Source organism: Pelodiscus sinensis, chromosome 3 (assembly GCF_049634645.1).
Source record: "Pelodiscus sinensis isolate JC-2024 chromosome 3, ASM4963464v1, whole genome shotgun sequence".
Lineage (NCBI taxonomy): Eukaryota > Metazoa > Chordata > Testudines > Trionychidae > Pelodiscus > Pelodiscus sinensis.
The window spans coordinates 3,396,366-3,412,079 of NC_134713.1; the positions used below are offsets into that span (position 1 = coordinate 3,396,366).

The 15,714-nt window shown below is 49.5% G+C and overlaps 1 protein-coding gene across 1 annotated transcript in view; it reads left to right on the top strand.

Moving 5' to 3' along the window:
- XKR6 (XK related 6) overlaps window positions 1-15,714 on the top strand; it is a 266,006-nt gene that overhangs the window by 220,911 nt on the left and 29,381 nt on the right. The window contains exon 2 of the mRNA XM_025185363.2: window positions 8,193-8,389. Coding sequence (XP_025041148.2) covers window positions 8,193-8,389 — 197 coding nt within the window. The remainder of the gene's footprint in view (window positions 1-8,192; window positions 8,390-15,714) is intronic.

Here is a 15,714-nt window from a genome sequence, read left to right on the forward strand (position 1 = left end):
AAACCTGCCCACCAATGACAACGCTCTCAGACCAAAGGTTAGACCAAAAAGACAGTCCCTACCCCAGAGAGCTCAGAGTCTAAGGCTGTGTCTACACTGGCACCCTTTTCCGTAAAAGGGATGCTAATGAGACACTTCGGAATTGCAAATCCGCGGGGGATTTCAATATCCCCCGTGGCATTTGCATTTACATGGCTGCTGCTTTTTTCCAGCTCGGGGTTATGCCAGAGAAAAGCGCCAGTCTAGATGCGATTTTCCGGAAAATAAACCCTTTTCCGGAAGATCCCTTATTCCTACTTGAAAGTAGGAATAAGGGATCTTCCGGAAAAGGGCTTATTTTTCGCAAGATCACGCCTAGACTGGCGCTTTTCTCTGGCAAAACCCCGAGCCGGAAAAAAGCAGCAGCCATGTTCATGCAAATGCCGCGGGGGATATTTAAATCCCCCGCGGAATTTGCAATTCCGAAGTGTCTCATTAGCATCCCTTTTACGGAAAAGGGTGCCAGTGTAGACACAGCCTAAGTGTAACCCACAGACCTAGTGTGGCTACCATGCAGTGGCACCTAGACCACAGCAACAGTTAAGATCAAGAGACCTCTACAGCATGGGCTGGGAACCAGCTGACTTTTAGCTCAGAGGGTAGAGGTTCCTATTCTTTGCTCCAGAGGTCACAGGTTCAAATCCATCTGGTGCTGGTTGCATAAGACAAGATCCAACAGATGGATAAAGACAGACACACCTTTCAAGGAAGATGTGGAGATAATGGAGAGGGTCCAGAGAAGAGTGACAAAAGGTTTAGAAGACATGAACTATGAGGGAAGACTGAAAGAATTGGTTTTGTTTAGTTTGGAAAAAAAGAAGACTGAGAGGGCACAGGATAGCAGCTTTCAGGTATCTAAAAGTGTGTTTCCAAGGAGGAGGGAGAAAAATTTTTTTTCTTGGCCTCTGAATTGACCCAGTGGATCAATCATTATGGTATTGATCCATCGGTAGTGGAGACCTAAGTCACCTTCTCACTTGCAGGCGATGCCTCATGCATCATTTTCTACCACACCTGGTTTTCCTTTTCAGTGGGAGCCAAATACTGCTCACATTTCCCACACAAGTAGATCCGTGAGGCCCGATCTTCTCTGTAAATTACACTGGAATAAATCAGAATAACTCCTCTGTGGCCAACGGGAGTCACTCCGGATTGACACTGGTATAAACAGAATAAAATGTATGCTGTGTAGGTCACACAAGTAGGGAGACCAGAATTTGGACCTGCTTGGTCTCTCATCTGACACCTGACCCTGTCTAGTTAGGAGAGTATGTAGCAGGCAGGTTGAGAAGTGAAAGCCCGCTCTACCCTATGGAGCTGGCTGGAAGTACCAGTCAAATGCTGTTTGCCTAACTTGTTTTCAGGCCTCTGACTCTTTTGCTTTTTGGAAGCAGGAATGTAGTGAATTTGCCCAGCTCATTTTGGGTGCGACTGCCGTTTAAGTAGTAAATGATGATGATGGTAATTGTGCCAAGAGGAACTCTGGGACGTCTGCCAGAGCAAAGCGAACCATCAGCCCCGTTTGTGTTTCAAGAAAGTTGTCTCTAAGCCCTGCCCCAAATTAGTTACATGGCACAATATCCTGGCAGGACCTATATTTAAAATTTTTGCCAAGATTTTCAAAAATAGGAGACTCCAGTTAGGTGCCTGAATGCATAATTAGGCTCTGAACTAAACAGCGTGGCATTCAAATGTGCAGCACACGCCTCAGCTCCCGCTGAAGTCAACTGTAGCTTCGTGCTGTTCTGCGCTTTTGAAAATTAGGACATTTTCTTTGGTGCTTAAATATAGATCGAGGAGTCTAACTTTAGGGTCCTGGTTTGGAAAATCTAGGCCAATAACAACACACCGGGGGTGAAAATATTTATTTCTTTTCCTTGGGCTTATTTAACTATATGGGCCAAGTTAAAGCCGGAAACGCCCCCTCCCAAAAACATACGTAGATGTGGCTATATTAGGATAAGCACATTGATAGTGTTCAGTTCCCACTCAAGACAGAGAATTAGCTGTACTTGTAAAGAGTACTTTTATACCAATATAACTGCAGCTGTAGTGGGGCTTTTACCGGTATAGCCATGCTGGTAAAAAATTCTGAAATTTGATTTGTCCTTTTCATATGTGTTCATTTTTTTTTAATTGTATCCTTTGGTATATCTGGTTGTGACTATTTTCTTCCGCTATTTCATCTGAGGAAGTGGGTCTGGCCCACGAAAGCTCATCACCTAATAAACCATCTTGTTAGTCTTTAAAGTGCTACATAGTCCTGTATTTTATATCCCTAACTGATATAGTTACAGGCCTGCTGATGGGGGCTGGTAGGGTGGGAAAAGAAGGCAGACTTTCCCAGGCCGGAGTCCGGAAATAGCAGCAGTTGGAGCCCAGAGCCCTTTAGCCAGAGTCGTGGATGGTACACACCAAGCAGCACTGAAGAGCTGGCTGAGGGGGCCCAGAACCAAGCCCCGCACTGTCCTACAAATTGCACGGGGCCTGGTGAAGTCTGTCGGCCGCCCGGTGTATCATTAGGCACCATGATTTTGAGCAATACAATAATCAGCCAGTGTCGGTGCAAAAGGTAGAGGTTTGGGTACAAAGAACCGGTTGGTCAAATATAACATAAGAACGGCCAGGCCAGACCAAAGGTCCATCTGGCCCAGTGTCCTGTCTGCTGACAGTGGCCAATGCCAGGTGCCCAGAGGGAGTAAACACAACAGGGAATCCTCATCCCCTGTCGCTCATTCCTTGCTTCAGACAATCAGAGGCAGGGACAGAAATGTATTTATGGAAGTAAAACCAAAGTCCCGGAAAGCAGTTTTAAAATAATTGACCAGAAATATTCCCGGAAGTATGTGGGAACGAGCAGCATGAGATGCCCAAACAGGTAACACGGAAGCCAAAGTGATTCACTTCTTCTCTGGGACCTTATTTCTCCTGCTGTGAAATGGGAAGACTGTTTCGCTAGCTCATATTCGCTCAGCTGAATTGCTCAATGCTTGCAAAGTACTTTCAAGAAAAAAAAAAGCCCCCAAAGTGAAGAGTATTATTTAGAGCTACTCAAACTTATTTTTGATGCAAAATAGTGGGGTTTTTTAAGAAAAACTTAAAAATGGAATCTGATTTTTCTACTAGTAAAACTGGAAAATCCAAAATGTTTGGGGTTATGAGTTTTCTTTTTTTCTCTCTATTCTTCTCCCTGCTTTCCTTACTCCCTCCTTCTATCTTACCACTGAAAGGGAGATGTGAAAAAAGGGGGAAATCACCTTTTTTCTTCCCCATCCAAAAAAAAACCCCTGAAAAATTCAGTTTTTTTCATAAACGATTTTTTTGTTGCTGGTTTGTGTATTTTTCACTAAATCTACTCTGTTTTGCAGCCAGCTCTAATACTATGGAAAGATAATGCAGCAAATAATTAAGCAATCAATTTGCAAACATCTAGAAGATAATAAGGTGATAAGTAACAGTCATCATGGATTTGTCAAGAACAAATCCTGTCAAATCACTCTGATAGCTTTCTTTGACAGGGTAGCAAGCCTTGTGGATAGGTAAGAAGTTCTGGGTCTAGTTCTGTTCAGTGTCTTCATCAGTGATTTTGATACTGTGAGGAGAGAACATTTATAAAATTTGCCGATTCTATCAAGCTGGGAGGGGCTGCGGGTGTTTTGGAGGATAGGGTCAGAATTCCAAATGATCTGGACAAAGTGGAGAAACAGCCTGCAGTAAACAGGATGAAATGCAACAAGGACAAGTACTTGCTTAGGAAAAATCCATCAGTTATGCACATACAAAATGGGACGTACTTGCCTAGGAAGGAACCCTGCAGAAAGGTATCTGGGGGTCATAGTGGACCACACGCGAAATGTGAGTCAACAGTGTAACACTGCTGCAAAAAAAGTGAACATCATTCAGGGATGTATTAGCAGAAGTGTTTTAAGCCAAGACACAAAAAGTCATTCTTCTGCTCTACTCTGCACGGATTAGGCCTCAGTTGGAGTACTGTGTCCTGTTCTGGGCACCACATTTCAGGGAAGATGTAAACAAATTGGAGAAAGTCCAGAAAAGAGCAATACAAATAGTGAAGGATTTAGAAAGCATGACCTATGAGGGAAGACTGAAAGAACTGGGCTTGTTTAGTTTGGGAAAGAGAAGACTGAGAGGGGACATGAGAGCAGCTTTCAAGTTCCTAAAAGGGTGTCACAAGGAGGTTCGAGAAAAATTATTCACCCTCACCTCTGAGGACAGGACAAGATGCAATGGGCTGAAATTGCAATTTCAATGGGCTGAAATTGCAATGGGCTGAAATTGCAACAAGGTTGACAGCGTGTAGTCAACCTGTGGAACTCCTTGCCAGAGGAGGCTGTGAAGGCTAGGACTGTGAAGGCTAGTTCCTCTTGGTTTCTGAGGACAGGACAAGGAGTAATGGGCTTAAAGTGCAGCAGGGGAGGTTTAGATTGGACATTAGGAAAAAATTCCTAACTGTCAGGGTGGTCAAATACTGGAATAAATTGCCAAGGGAGGTGGTGGAATCTCCCTCTCTGGAGATATTTAAGAACAGGTTAGATAGACATCTGTCAGGGATGGTGTAGACGGAGCTTGATCCTGCCTTGAGGGCGGGGGGCTGGACTCGATGACCTCTCGAGGTCCCTTCCAGTCCTATTATTCTATGATTCTATAATAGAGTTTAAAGAGAAGCTAGATAATTTCATGGAGGTTGGGTCCATAAAAGGCTATTAGCCAGGGGATAAAATGGTGTCCTTGGCCTCTGTTTGTCAGAGGCTGGAGATGGATGGCAGGAGACAAATCGCTTGATCATTGTCCTTGGTCCACCCTCTCTGGGGCACCTGGTGCTGGCCACTGTCGGCAGACAGGATACTGGGCTAGATGGACCTTTGGTCTGACCCAGTACGGCCGTTCTTATGTTATGTTTATGTTATGTTACATTAGGAAAAACTTCCTGCCTGTCAGGGTGGTGAAACACTGGAATAAATTACCTAGGGACGTTGTGGAATCTCCATCACTGGAGATATTTAAGAGCAGGTTAGACAGACACCTGTCGGGGATGGTCTAGACCAGCAGTTCCCAACCGCTGATCCGTGGACCGATACCGGTCTGCAAACTGCTGGCTGCCAGGCCGTGGCAGTTGCCAGAGCTCAAGTCGGCTGTTCGTGGCAGCTTAGCTCTGGCAGTCCTAGTGGGGGCAGGAGGAGGCGAAGCAGGAAGTACCTCCATCATCCCCCTTTTCCTCCTCCATGCTTGGGGAGATGCTTTTGGGGCGGGAAGGAGTGTGAAGGGGCATTGCCAATGCGTTAGCCAGTGGCGGTGCCGGGGCTGAGGCGGAGGCAGGCAGGAGACGAAGCAGGAGGCACCTCCGTCCCTCCTCTCCTCTCAGTAATGTCAGCTGGATGGAGCTCTGCTTTTCCCCATTCCACCCACAGAGGCACACAATGAGTTTGGGGAGGGAGGGACGGCAAAGGAGCTGGAAACACGTGACTTTGTCCAAGTCCCGTCATCCCTTGGTGCCTCAGTTTCCCCACCTGTGAAATGGGGGGGATGACCCTGACATCCTTTGTAACGCGCTTTGAGATCTGTGAGTGAAAAGAGCAGGGTGGTATTATATTATTCCATGGGCTTTTTGAGTGGGTTGTACCTTTATGGCAATGGGTATTTATAAGAGGGCTCTTTTAAACTGAATGTAACTAGAAATCAAAGAGAAATATTGACAGGGGCTGACCTCACCTTTGGGATTTCGTTGCCCCTGTGGATTCTTGTGGGATCCAGTGTGGTGCTTATAGGGAAGGGTCTGTGGAAACCTCTGAAGTGTTGAAAACTCCGAACCTTGCCAAAAAATCGCGATGTTTGACACAACAATCCATTTGGAGTCCTTTTTGTTTGCCTTCTGCTCGCTGCGGCGCTGGGGCTGGGGCTTACACACTTTTCCTTGCCCCCTTGAGAGCTGCAAATGTTAAAAAAACACCACCGCAAGCTGAGAGGCTCCCCGAATCCCCTGACTCCAGGAGCTGAGATCGCTAGGCACCGCACCAGCGATGACACGACTCGTGATAAAACCGAGAGGGCTGGGCGCTCAATGGGTGGCGTTTGGAAAGGGCTGAGAAGCCAGCGGTGGCAGCGGGATGAAGGCTGTCCTCTGAGCACAGAAGCAGCTGCGATCCACAGATGCCGTCGGCCTGAGGCCTGTTCTGTGAAGGCAGAGCCCCCTCTGTTGGCAGTTCTGGGTCATTTGCTGTTTCCTGGCGTCCTTCTCCTGCAATGACTGGTTGGGTTGAATGCTTTATACCAGGTGTGGGGAACCTCTTTTGGGTCGGGGGCCACTGACCCACAAAAAAATTAATCAGGGGCCCACACAAGTGAGAAGCAAAAAAAAAAAAAACAATTTGGGGACCCAGACAAGTACATTTTATGTGCTCCAGTCCTGCAAGAGAACAGTGGTGCGGGGCTGTCATACTTCCCAATGCTGGGGGGGAGAGCCCTGAGGCTCAGGAGCTGGATCTCGACAAGCCAGGGGCCACATCTGGTCCCTGTGCCTTAGGTTCTGCACCCCTGCTTTCCATGGTGGTTAACTGCAAAAGATGGGGTCGCAAAAGGCAGACGTCTCAGAGTACAGGACTCGCTGCCCCTCTGTGCCCGTCCTGGTCTCTTGGGGGATGACTGCACTGCGTGGTAATCCTAGGTCTTGTGCACTCCGCATTTCCAGCCCTGCGCATGAGCGGCCGCACTGCACTGGAACCCTGGGCTTACAGTTCCTGGACCAGGGTGTCTCCGCCACGGCATGCGACACAGAACTTATGATTTTGGGCTGTGGCTGGAGTTACCGCTGCAGAATGACTGTGTTCGCGGCCAAGTCACAGCCGGACTCAGGCTCTGACCCCTTCCGATCCCTTGGGTGCTTGCTGAGTAGAACCAAACTGATCTGTATGTAGACAGATGGGGGCTTTGAGGACATAGTGGACCACAAGGGATCTAGGGGTTCTAGTGGACCACAAGCTGAATATGACTCAGCAGTGTGATGCTGTTGCACAAAAAGCAAACATGATTCTGGGATGCATTATCAGGTGTGTTGTGAGCAAGATACAAGAAGTCATTCTTCCGCTCTACTCTGCGCTGGTTAGGCCTCAGTTGGAGGATTGTGTCCAGTTCTGGGCACCGCATTTCAAGAAGGATGTGGAGAAATTGGAGAGGGTCCAGAGTAGAGCAACAAGAATGAAGAAGGGTCTAGAAAACATGAGCTATGAGGGAAGACTGAAGGAATTGGGCTTGTTTAGTTTGGAAAAGAGAAGACTGAGAGGGGACTTGATAGCGGGTTTCAAGTATCTAAAAAGGTGTTACAAGGAGGATGGAGAAAATTTGTTCTCTTTGTCCTCTGAGGACAGGACTAGAAGCAATGGGCTTAAACTGCAGCAAGGGAGGTTTAGGTTGGAAATTAGGAGAAAGTTCTTAACTGTCAGGGTGGTGAAACACTGGAATAAGTTGCCCGGGGAGGTTGTGGATTTTGAAATAAGTAGCCTGTTATTTCGAAATAACGGGCTTGGTCCACTTCTTATTCCGAAATATGGGGGGTTATTTCGAAATAACTCCCTGGTGTAGACCAGGGCTAAGACAGGGAAAGCTGTCCTGCTCTCTCCCCTTCCCACCTTTGCAGAGATGGGTGTGTGTGTGTGTGTGTGTGTGATGAAATCTTAGACACAGGGCACTGCCTCCTCCGACAGCACTTCTCTGAGTCACTCGCCATCCGTGCTTCAGACTGGAGCAGCTCCACTGTGTGTCTGCCTCTCCCCGACCCCTGCTCTGCAGAGATGGGGCACAAGGCGACACCCTGACGTCAGCCCTCCCCTTCTCCACCATCCTCCCGCCCTGCAGGAGAATCCTGGGAGCAGCTGGGCTGCAGGGCAGAGCCGGGTGGAGGGAGGAGCAGCTGAACACAGGCTGCCAGCTGTAAGTCTGCACCTCTGCTGCTCAGCAGGGCGAGGCAGAGAGAAATGCTGGGAGGGCTGGATCCAGCCCTCCGGCCTGATTTTCCCCACCCCTGGCATAGAAGCACAGCGAGCTCTCCCTCCTGCTCTGAGCCGTTGCTTGCTGTTTGACCTTCTGCATGGCCATTGCCAATGACTCACGGCCGGCTCTGTTCCTTCCCTGTGCTGCAGGTATATCCGAACCATGTACCTGGGGATCCAGAGCCAGCGGCGCAAGGAACACCAGCGGCGCTTCTACTGGGCTATGATGTACGAGTATGCAGACGTCAACATGCTGCGCCTCTTGGAGACTTTCCTGGAGAGCGCGCCCCAACTGGTGCTACAGCTCTGCATAATGATCCAAAAGAATCGTGCAGAAACATTACCATGTAAGTGGCCCTCGGCCCCACATCCATTTTCTCGGCCTCTCGTGGCCCTTTTGTGGCCCGTCCCCACTACGTAACCTATCGCGTCAGACGCTGGCACTTTGGACAAAACTCGGTTCAGCTCTGTGCTGCATTTGCTCAGTGAATTTCTGCTGGGCAAAATACTCCGCTCCTTCTATTTTTTAAAGACCCACGTGGTCGAGAGGAATGATCACAAGACTGGGCATTCCTCAGTGCTACTCCTAGCACGGCTACTGACTTGCTGTGTAGCCTTGGGCAATTCACCTAACCTTTGTCTGCTAGTGGGGACAATAAAACATGTCTGCCTCAGTGTTGTGCGGATTAACTGGTAAATGTTTGTGCCGTGCTCCGACTATGTAAAGTGCTATGTTTCATAGGTACGGCTAAGGTGGTCACCCTTAAAAAGTCAACTTTTGCCATGAGTTCAAACATATTTATTGGGACCACAGTTCTGTACTAGTCTAAGAATAGGGGAAAACTGTGTTATCCCAGACACCACATGGGCTAACCATTGGCAAATGCTGCTGTTTTCGCACCAGCTTGGTACATATCTTTGGTAACATCCATCTTAAGTAACACTTTGTTGCCTTAGTAGACACAGGACCAAATTCACCACTCGCATAAGCAGCCCAACTTCATTCAACATAGGCTTGTCTTTGAAAGGCAAATGAAATGATCGCTCTAAAGTAGGTGGCCACATGCATCTCATTGGAGTTACCCCTGCCTCTGTAATTTCCACTCCAATTCATCTGATGAAGTGGGTTTTACCTGCAAAAGCTTATACCTAAATAAATCTGTTAATCTCTAAAGCTATGTCTACACCGGCGGCTTCTTGTTCAAGGGTTCTTGTGCAAGAACTCTTGCGCAAGAAAACGTCCACACTGCCATGTGCGAGCTGTGCTTTTGCACAAGAGCACCCATGGCAGTGTGGATGCTCTCTTGCACGAGAAAGCTCTGATGGCCATTTTAGCCGTAGGGCTTTCTCGGGCAAGGAACCCCTGCCGGGCGGCCACACTGCTCTCTTGCGCAAGACCTCCTGCGCAAGAGGGCTTACACCTTTAAAAAACAGCATAGCTCTTGCGCAAGAAGCCCTCTCTTACCGCACCGTACTGTAAATCTTCTTCCGCAAGAGAGGGTAGGCAGTGTGGACGTGCTGTGGATTCTTGCGCAAGAATGGCCCTTGTTGCGCAAAAACCTGCCAGTGTGGACATGGCCTAAGGGTGCCTCTACACAGCACCATTAGCTCAAAATAAGCTACGCAATTTGCGCTATGCAAATTACGTAACTTCTTTCAAAATAGCGTATTTCGTAATTTGGCACTGCCTACACAGCGCCAAATTTTGAAATAACGTGCTATTCCAAAATTCCCCTTAACCCTGGTGAAACAAGGGTCATCGGGACATCAGAATAAGCCGCCCATTATTTCGAAATCTATTTTGAAATAATAGACTGCTTCAGTAGACACGGAACACCTATTTCAGGATACCGCCAGTATCCCAAAATAGCTCCACAGTGTAGACATACCCTAAAATGCCCCAGGACTCTTCGTTGTTTTTGCAGATACCCCTCTGAGAACTTGTCAGGTCATTCCAAGCAGGTGGCTTTTAATAGCTCTGTGTGTAACCTACTAGCCCTGCAGTTCTTCAAGGCTGAGTTTTGTTCCTTGGCTTATTATTTGCTTTGATGAATGTTATGCTTTAAAACAAACAAAAGGAAGTATTTCTTCATACGGGGCACAATCAACCTGTGGAACTCCTCGCCAGAGGATGTTGTAAAGACCAGGTCTTTAACAGGGTTCGAAAAAGAGCTAGATAAATTCATGGAGGATGGGTTCAATAATACTTATTAGCCAGGAGGAGTAGGAATGGTGTCCTTGGCCTCTGTTTGTCAGAGTCTGGGAATGGGTACCAGGGGATGATCACTTAATGATTCCCTGTTCTGTTCACTCCCTCTGGGGCACGTGGCATTGGCCACCGTCGGCAGACAGGACACTGGGCTAGATGGGCCTTTGGTCTGACCCAGTACGGCCGCTCTTATGTTCTAGTCAAACACAAGTGCTTGGATTCAGTACAGAATAACTGGATGACATTTTTTGGCCTATGTTACACAGGAGGTTTTTTCGATTTAATTTCTCACGTGGTTCCTTGTGAATGAATAGGATTTAGGAGAAGCCACTCACTCCCTTCCACTCGTGTCCTGAGAGCTTCATGCAAAGTTTTTGGCTGGGAATTTGCCTGAGCAAGGCTACTGTGTTCTACACACGCAGCCTTGTGTAGCTGTTGCTGGCAGCCTCATTCTGCAAACCTCTGGCAACTGCTGCTCTTAATCCAAAGGAGATTTTGAGTGTAAATCTCAATTTTCCAAAGCCCTGTTGAAATCTATGGAACTTTGTGTGGTCCATGTGTACCCCACACGCCTGCTGGGTCTGGCATGCTGTCCCATGGAGTGGCACTTGGACCACTTAGAGCAGTGGTCCCCAACCTTTTGAGGTTGCTGGGCGCCAGGGGGCGTGGCCGTTTGCCCGCCGGGCGCCAGGGGGCAAGGACACTTGCGTGCCCGGGGGTGGGCCCCTCCCCAGCCGCGCATCCGGGGGCGGGCCCCTCCCCAGCTGCGCGCCCGGGGGCGGGGCCCCCTCCAAGGGCCGCGCGCCCGGGGCCGGCGCTCCCCCCCCCCGCCGAGTGCCGCGCGCCCGGGGCCGGCGCTCGCCCCGCCAAGCGCGCTCCCCCTGCAAGCGCCCGTGCGCCATGTGCCCGGGGCCAGGCCAGCCCCGAGCACCTGGCGGGCGCATTGAAATGCCCCCGCGGGCGCCATGGCACCCGCGGGCACCGTGTTGGGGACCACGGACTTAGAGAGAGAATGCGTCTGCTCTGCAGCCTTAGCTGAGAGCCGGGTGACTTTTAGCTCTGGCTGCAGAGACTCCTGCTCTAGCTCCCGAGGTCCCGGTTCAGTTTCACATGCACTATGCTTCTCCAGTAATAAATAGGCTATGTCTACACTGGCAGCTTGCGCAAGGACAGCTGTTCTTCCGCAAAAACTTGCCTGCGGTCTATACTGCATGCGCGTTCTTGTGCAAGTAAATGTACAGTCTAGCATTGTAAAACAGGGCTTCTTCCGGAAGAGTTATTCCTCTTCCCATGAGGAATAAGCCCTCTCACGCAAGAGCTCTTCCAGAAGAGGGCTGTGTAGACAGGCAACATGAATTTCTTGTGCAAGAAGCCCCTATGGTTAAAATCGCCATCAGAGCTTTCTTGCGCAAGAGAGTCCACACTGCCACGGACGCTCTTGCACAAAAGCTCATCTCTTGCGCAAAAGCACATGGCAGTGTGGACGTGCTCTTGTGGAAGATTTTTTGCACAAGAAGTCTTCCGCCAAAGAGTTCTTGTGCAAGAAGCCGCCAGTACAGACGTAGCCATTATAGTGTGTAGCCGACTGCATATTTAAGACGTGAACAGCAAGAGTTCAAGCAAATGCATGATCCACTTTGCAAAGCAGAATGCCCCAAGTTAGGCATCTAAATACCCACTTAGGCATCTAAACTGTGGGTATGTTCTTAACCCAGGGCAACCTCATCTTGGGTAGCCTAGCTCAGGTGCGTGCAGCCAAACTGCAAAGCCCTGCCCACGCTACGAGACCTCCTCTACACCTAAAACTTAGGCCCAGCCTAGCTACCTCGCTCAGGTCTGTGAAAAATTCTTCCATGGATCTAGCTGGAGTCGATTTATTACAGTGATGGGCAGCCCCCTTCCAGCGTGGTAGGAAGTGTCTAAACGGAAGCGCTACAGTAGTTACAACGCAAATACGACTCAAGGCATTGCAATGTCATCTCTAGGGAGCATCAGAACCATGGGCAGTGGGGAACCCCCCTGGCTGGGGAGGCAGGTCCCCCAACCTTGCCCCTTCCATGCCTACCAAAGCCCACTCCCTCTCCCCTACGGTTGCTGCTGGTCTCTGCCCCCATGTGGCCACAGGCCCTCGCTTCCTCCCTGCCCTACGGGGGTGCCCTGGAGCTCCGGACAGCTGGCAGGCAGTGCAGTGCTGGGAGGCTGGGGCCATGCCGCCCGCAGGCTGACCAGCAAGACCCCCTTCTCTGCAGCCGAGCCATCAGGCCGAGTGCTGGATGGCCAGAGACTGCTGGATGGCCAGTGCAGCCCCCCCGCCTGCCGGCCTCAGCCTCTGGGTCTTCTACAGCAGGCTGGTGGAGGGGACCTGTGGACTCCGGTGGGGCCAGGAGAGGCACTTTGGAAAGACCTTGCCTACCCCTGCCTGAGATACCACCCGCCTGTGATCAAAACAATGACTCTGCCGTGCAAAAGTTCTCCTACCTCGTGCAGGCAGGCCCATACCTAAGGCAAGCCGCTTAGAAAAGACCCCATGAATTGCCCCTTCGGCTCTTGACTTAAGACCTCTGCCTTCCAATCCAGGTTTGCCAAAGCCGGCCTAAATACATCCCCTTCTCCCCACATGCTGAAATCAGGCACTCGTCAGGCCAGAGAGGTGTCGGTGGTGGAGGAGTGGAAGGGAAGTTGACATTCGGGTGCTGTGCCAATTCTTTGGATAAAAGGCTTCTGGAGAGAATGTTTCTGTCAATTTCAATGAATTTGGATCAGGCCTGAAAGACACGTCCACCCCCAAGGGCTGTCAGTCCAGCAGCTTTCTCCAACCCCAGTTCGCTTTCCTTACAGCTCCAGGGAGGACCCTTTGGCTGAGGTCTCACCTCTTGAGTTCAAGAATATTCCATGTGACCAGTGTTCCCTCTTTTTCCAGCCATGTGCCGAATAAATTTTGTCACATGCACTGAGACAAGTGTAGATGTGCACCATAAGAATATAAGAACAGCCATACTGGGTCAGACCAAAGGTCCATCCAACCCAGTACCCTGTCTGCCGACAGTGGCCAATGCCAGGTGTCCCAGAGGGAGTGAATCGAACAGGTAATGATCAAGCGATCTCTCTCCTGCCATCCATCTCCACCCTCTTACAAACAGAGGCTAGGGACACCATTCCTTACCCAGCCTGGATACTACCCATTTATGGACTTAACCTCCATGAATTTATCTAGTTCTCTTTTAAAACCCTGTTATAGTCCTAGCCTTCACAACCTCCTTAGGCAAGGAGTTCCACAGATTGACAATGCGCTGTGTGAAGAACTTCCTTTTATTTGTTTTAAACCTGCTGCCCATTAGTTTAATTTGGTGGCCCCTAGTTCTATATTATGGGAACAAGTAAAACACAGGTGGGCAGATGTGGGCTGTCAATCAGCTGGGTGGCACCTGAATCTGTTCTGGGCAGCTGCCCAAGTGCTCAGCTTACCGATGTGACCACAGGTAAAAGTGACACCTCCTTTTCAGCGGACAAACAGCCACAAGAGGTGATGAAGTGAGTGAAATCTATAGCAAAGTTGGCTTTTGGTGGCCATAATTATATTAGCACTTTATATCTTCAGAGCATGGGGCAGACATGAACAAGGTGATCTTCACTGGAGCCCTGTGAGTGACATGCAAATAGGGAAACCGAGGTAGAAAGAGGTGGCTTGGAGAGATTTGCTCGAGGTTCTGTGATGACAGATTCAGGATTAGAATTCAGAAGTGCCTGGCCATCTACCATGCTTGCTGCCTCTCCTCAGTTGGTAAAGTATAGAGAATGCATCTTTACTAATGAGATGTGCCAACAAAGAGTGCACTGCACAAAAAAAATGTGTTGATGGGCTGTTCGGCAAAGAAGTCAAACTGCAGCAAGATGGCTAGAAAATGATCCAGCTGAAATTGACGGGATATTTGAAAAAGCATCGTCTGAGACACGATGGCTTGGTTGTGCGAGTGGCAAGTTTCGCAAAGGAACCTGATCTCTAACATGCAGCATCTGTTCTGAGCTCGTTAAGCCTGTTGCTGAGCTGACGTTTGTCCCAAGTGGCGGCTGGTAGTTTCCTTCTCAGGGCCTTCTCTACATTCATGTTTTCATACGGGCACTCACAGGTGGGAACACTCCTCTGACACGGCCATTTCCCTATTGCAGAAGCCAGCTGATCTTTGGATATTTGCAATAGGGAAACTAATGCATGTTTTGATCTCTGTAGGACAAGCTTGCCTGTCACTTGGGGAAGGCGCCGTTTGTTCACATATGGAAGATCCAGTCTCAAACTCAGCCCTGTACATATGTGAATTTCTGGGAAGGCAAAAGTGCCGGGAGAAAACTCAAGTAGGACGTGACTCTAGAGGATGTAGTGGAGTTGAGTTTTGGTCTGATAGAAGTCACTTACATCACTGCAGCGTGTCTGGTGCACTGAGAAAAAGAGGCTCATAATGTATCTTTTGTACTTGATTTCTGTAGTGCCTGCTGCTACTAGATTGCAAGACCACACCTGGTGCACAACGTAAGGCTTAGTCACCGTGTCACCGTCCTCACAGCGGTACTTTGCTAGTCTTATACAATGCATTGCACAGGTGTTGAGATACTCCTTCCTTCTTCTTTGCAGGAAACAACTCCCCTTACCTGCAATTACACTGAGACATTGCACCAGCTCACAAAATAAAAAAGATTTGTAAAGGGTAAGGTGATCCAGGTGAGCGTTGCTGACGTGTATCCTCTGAACCTACTGAGGGAAGAGCCCTTCCAGGAGCCAATGAGTGTAAATCACGTTGCGTGTTTCTCAGATTTCTGATGCATTAGCTAGAAAAGTGCCGGGACCACGGGACTGAAGCAATTTCTGTAATTGGCATGAATCCTTCCTGTGCCCCTGCTCAACCTCCAAACAGAGGTCTCCCCCGGAGGTCTGGCTGCGTCCTATGAGCCTACATGGCAGCCCTGACATAGGTCGACTTATTGCCACTGCAGTCCACACCACCCTCCTTCTGTTGGCGGCTCCCCAAGAGTGCTTCTGCTGACGGAAGAGGGGCAGCATGGGGAGCTGAGAGCCAGGGCACAGAGAGCCTCTGGGCAGCAGCTCGGGTGGGAATGGGCAGCTGGGGGCACCTGGGCTCAAGCTGCCCAGCCTGATCGTCAATTTCATGGCTCCACCAGGGAGCGGTGAAATCGACAAGACAGCCAACAGCCGTTGTACGTCACCTGGCGTTTACACTGACACTGCGTCACCCTCCCTACACGGACATAAGCCTCTCATGGAGGTGAGTTGTTGTGTCCGTGTAGCAGGACACTTACATCGGTGGGAATAGGCCCTAGAGTCCGGTAAGCCGGCTTCTTTTGGCCTTCTTACCTGCAGTGCAGGCAAGGCCCACCTGTGTTGATGGGCTGTTGGAAATCTTGGCCTTGCCTTTCAAAAACAAAATACAAGCATCCAGGCTGCGGTGTTTT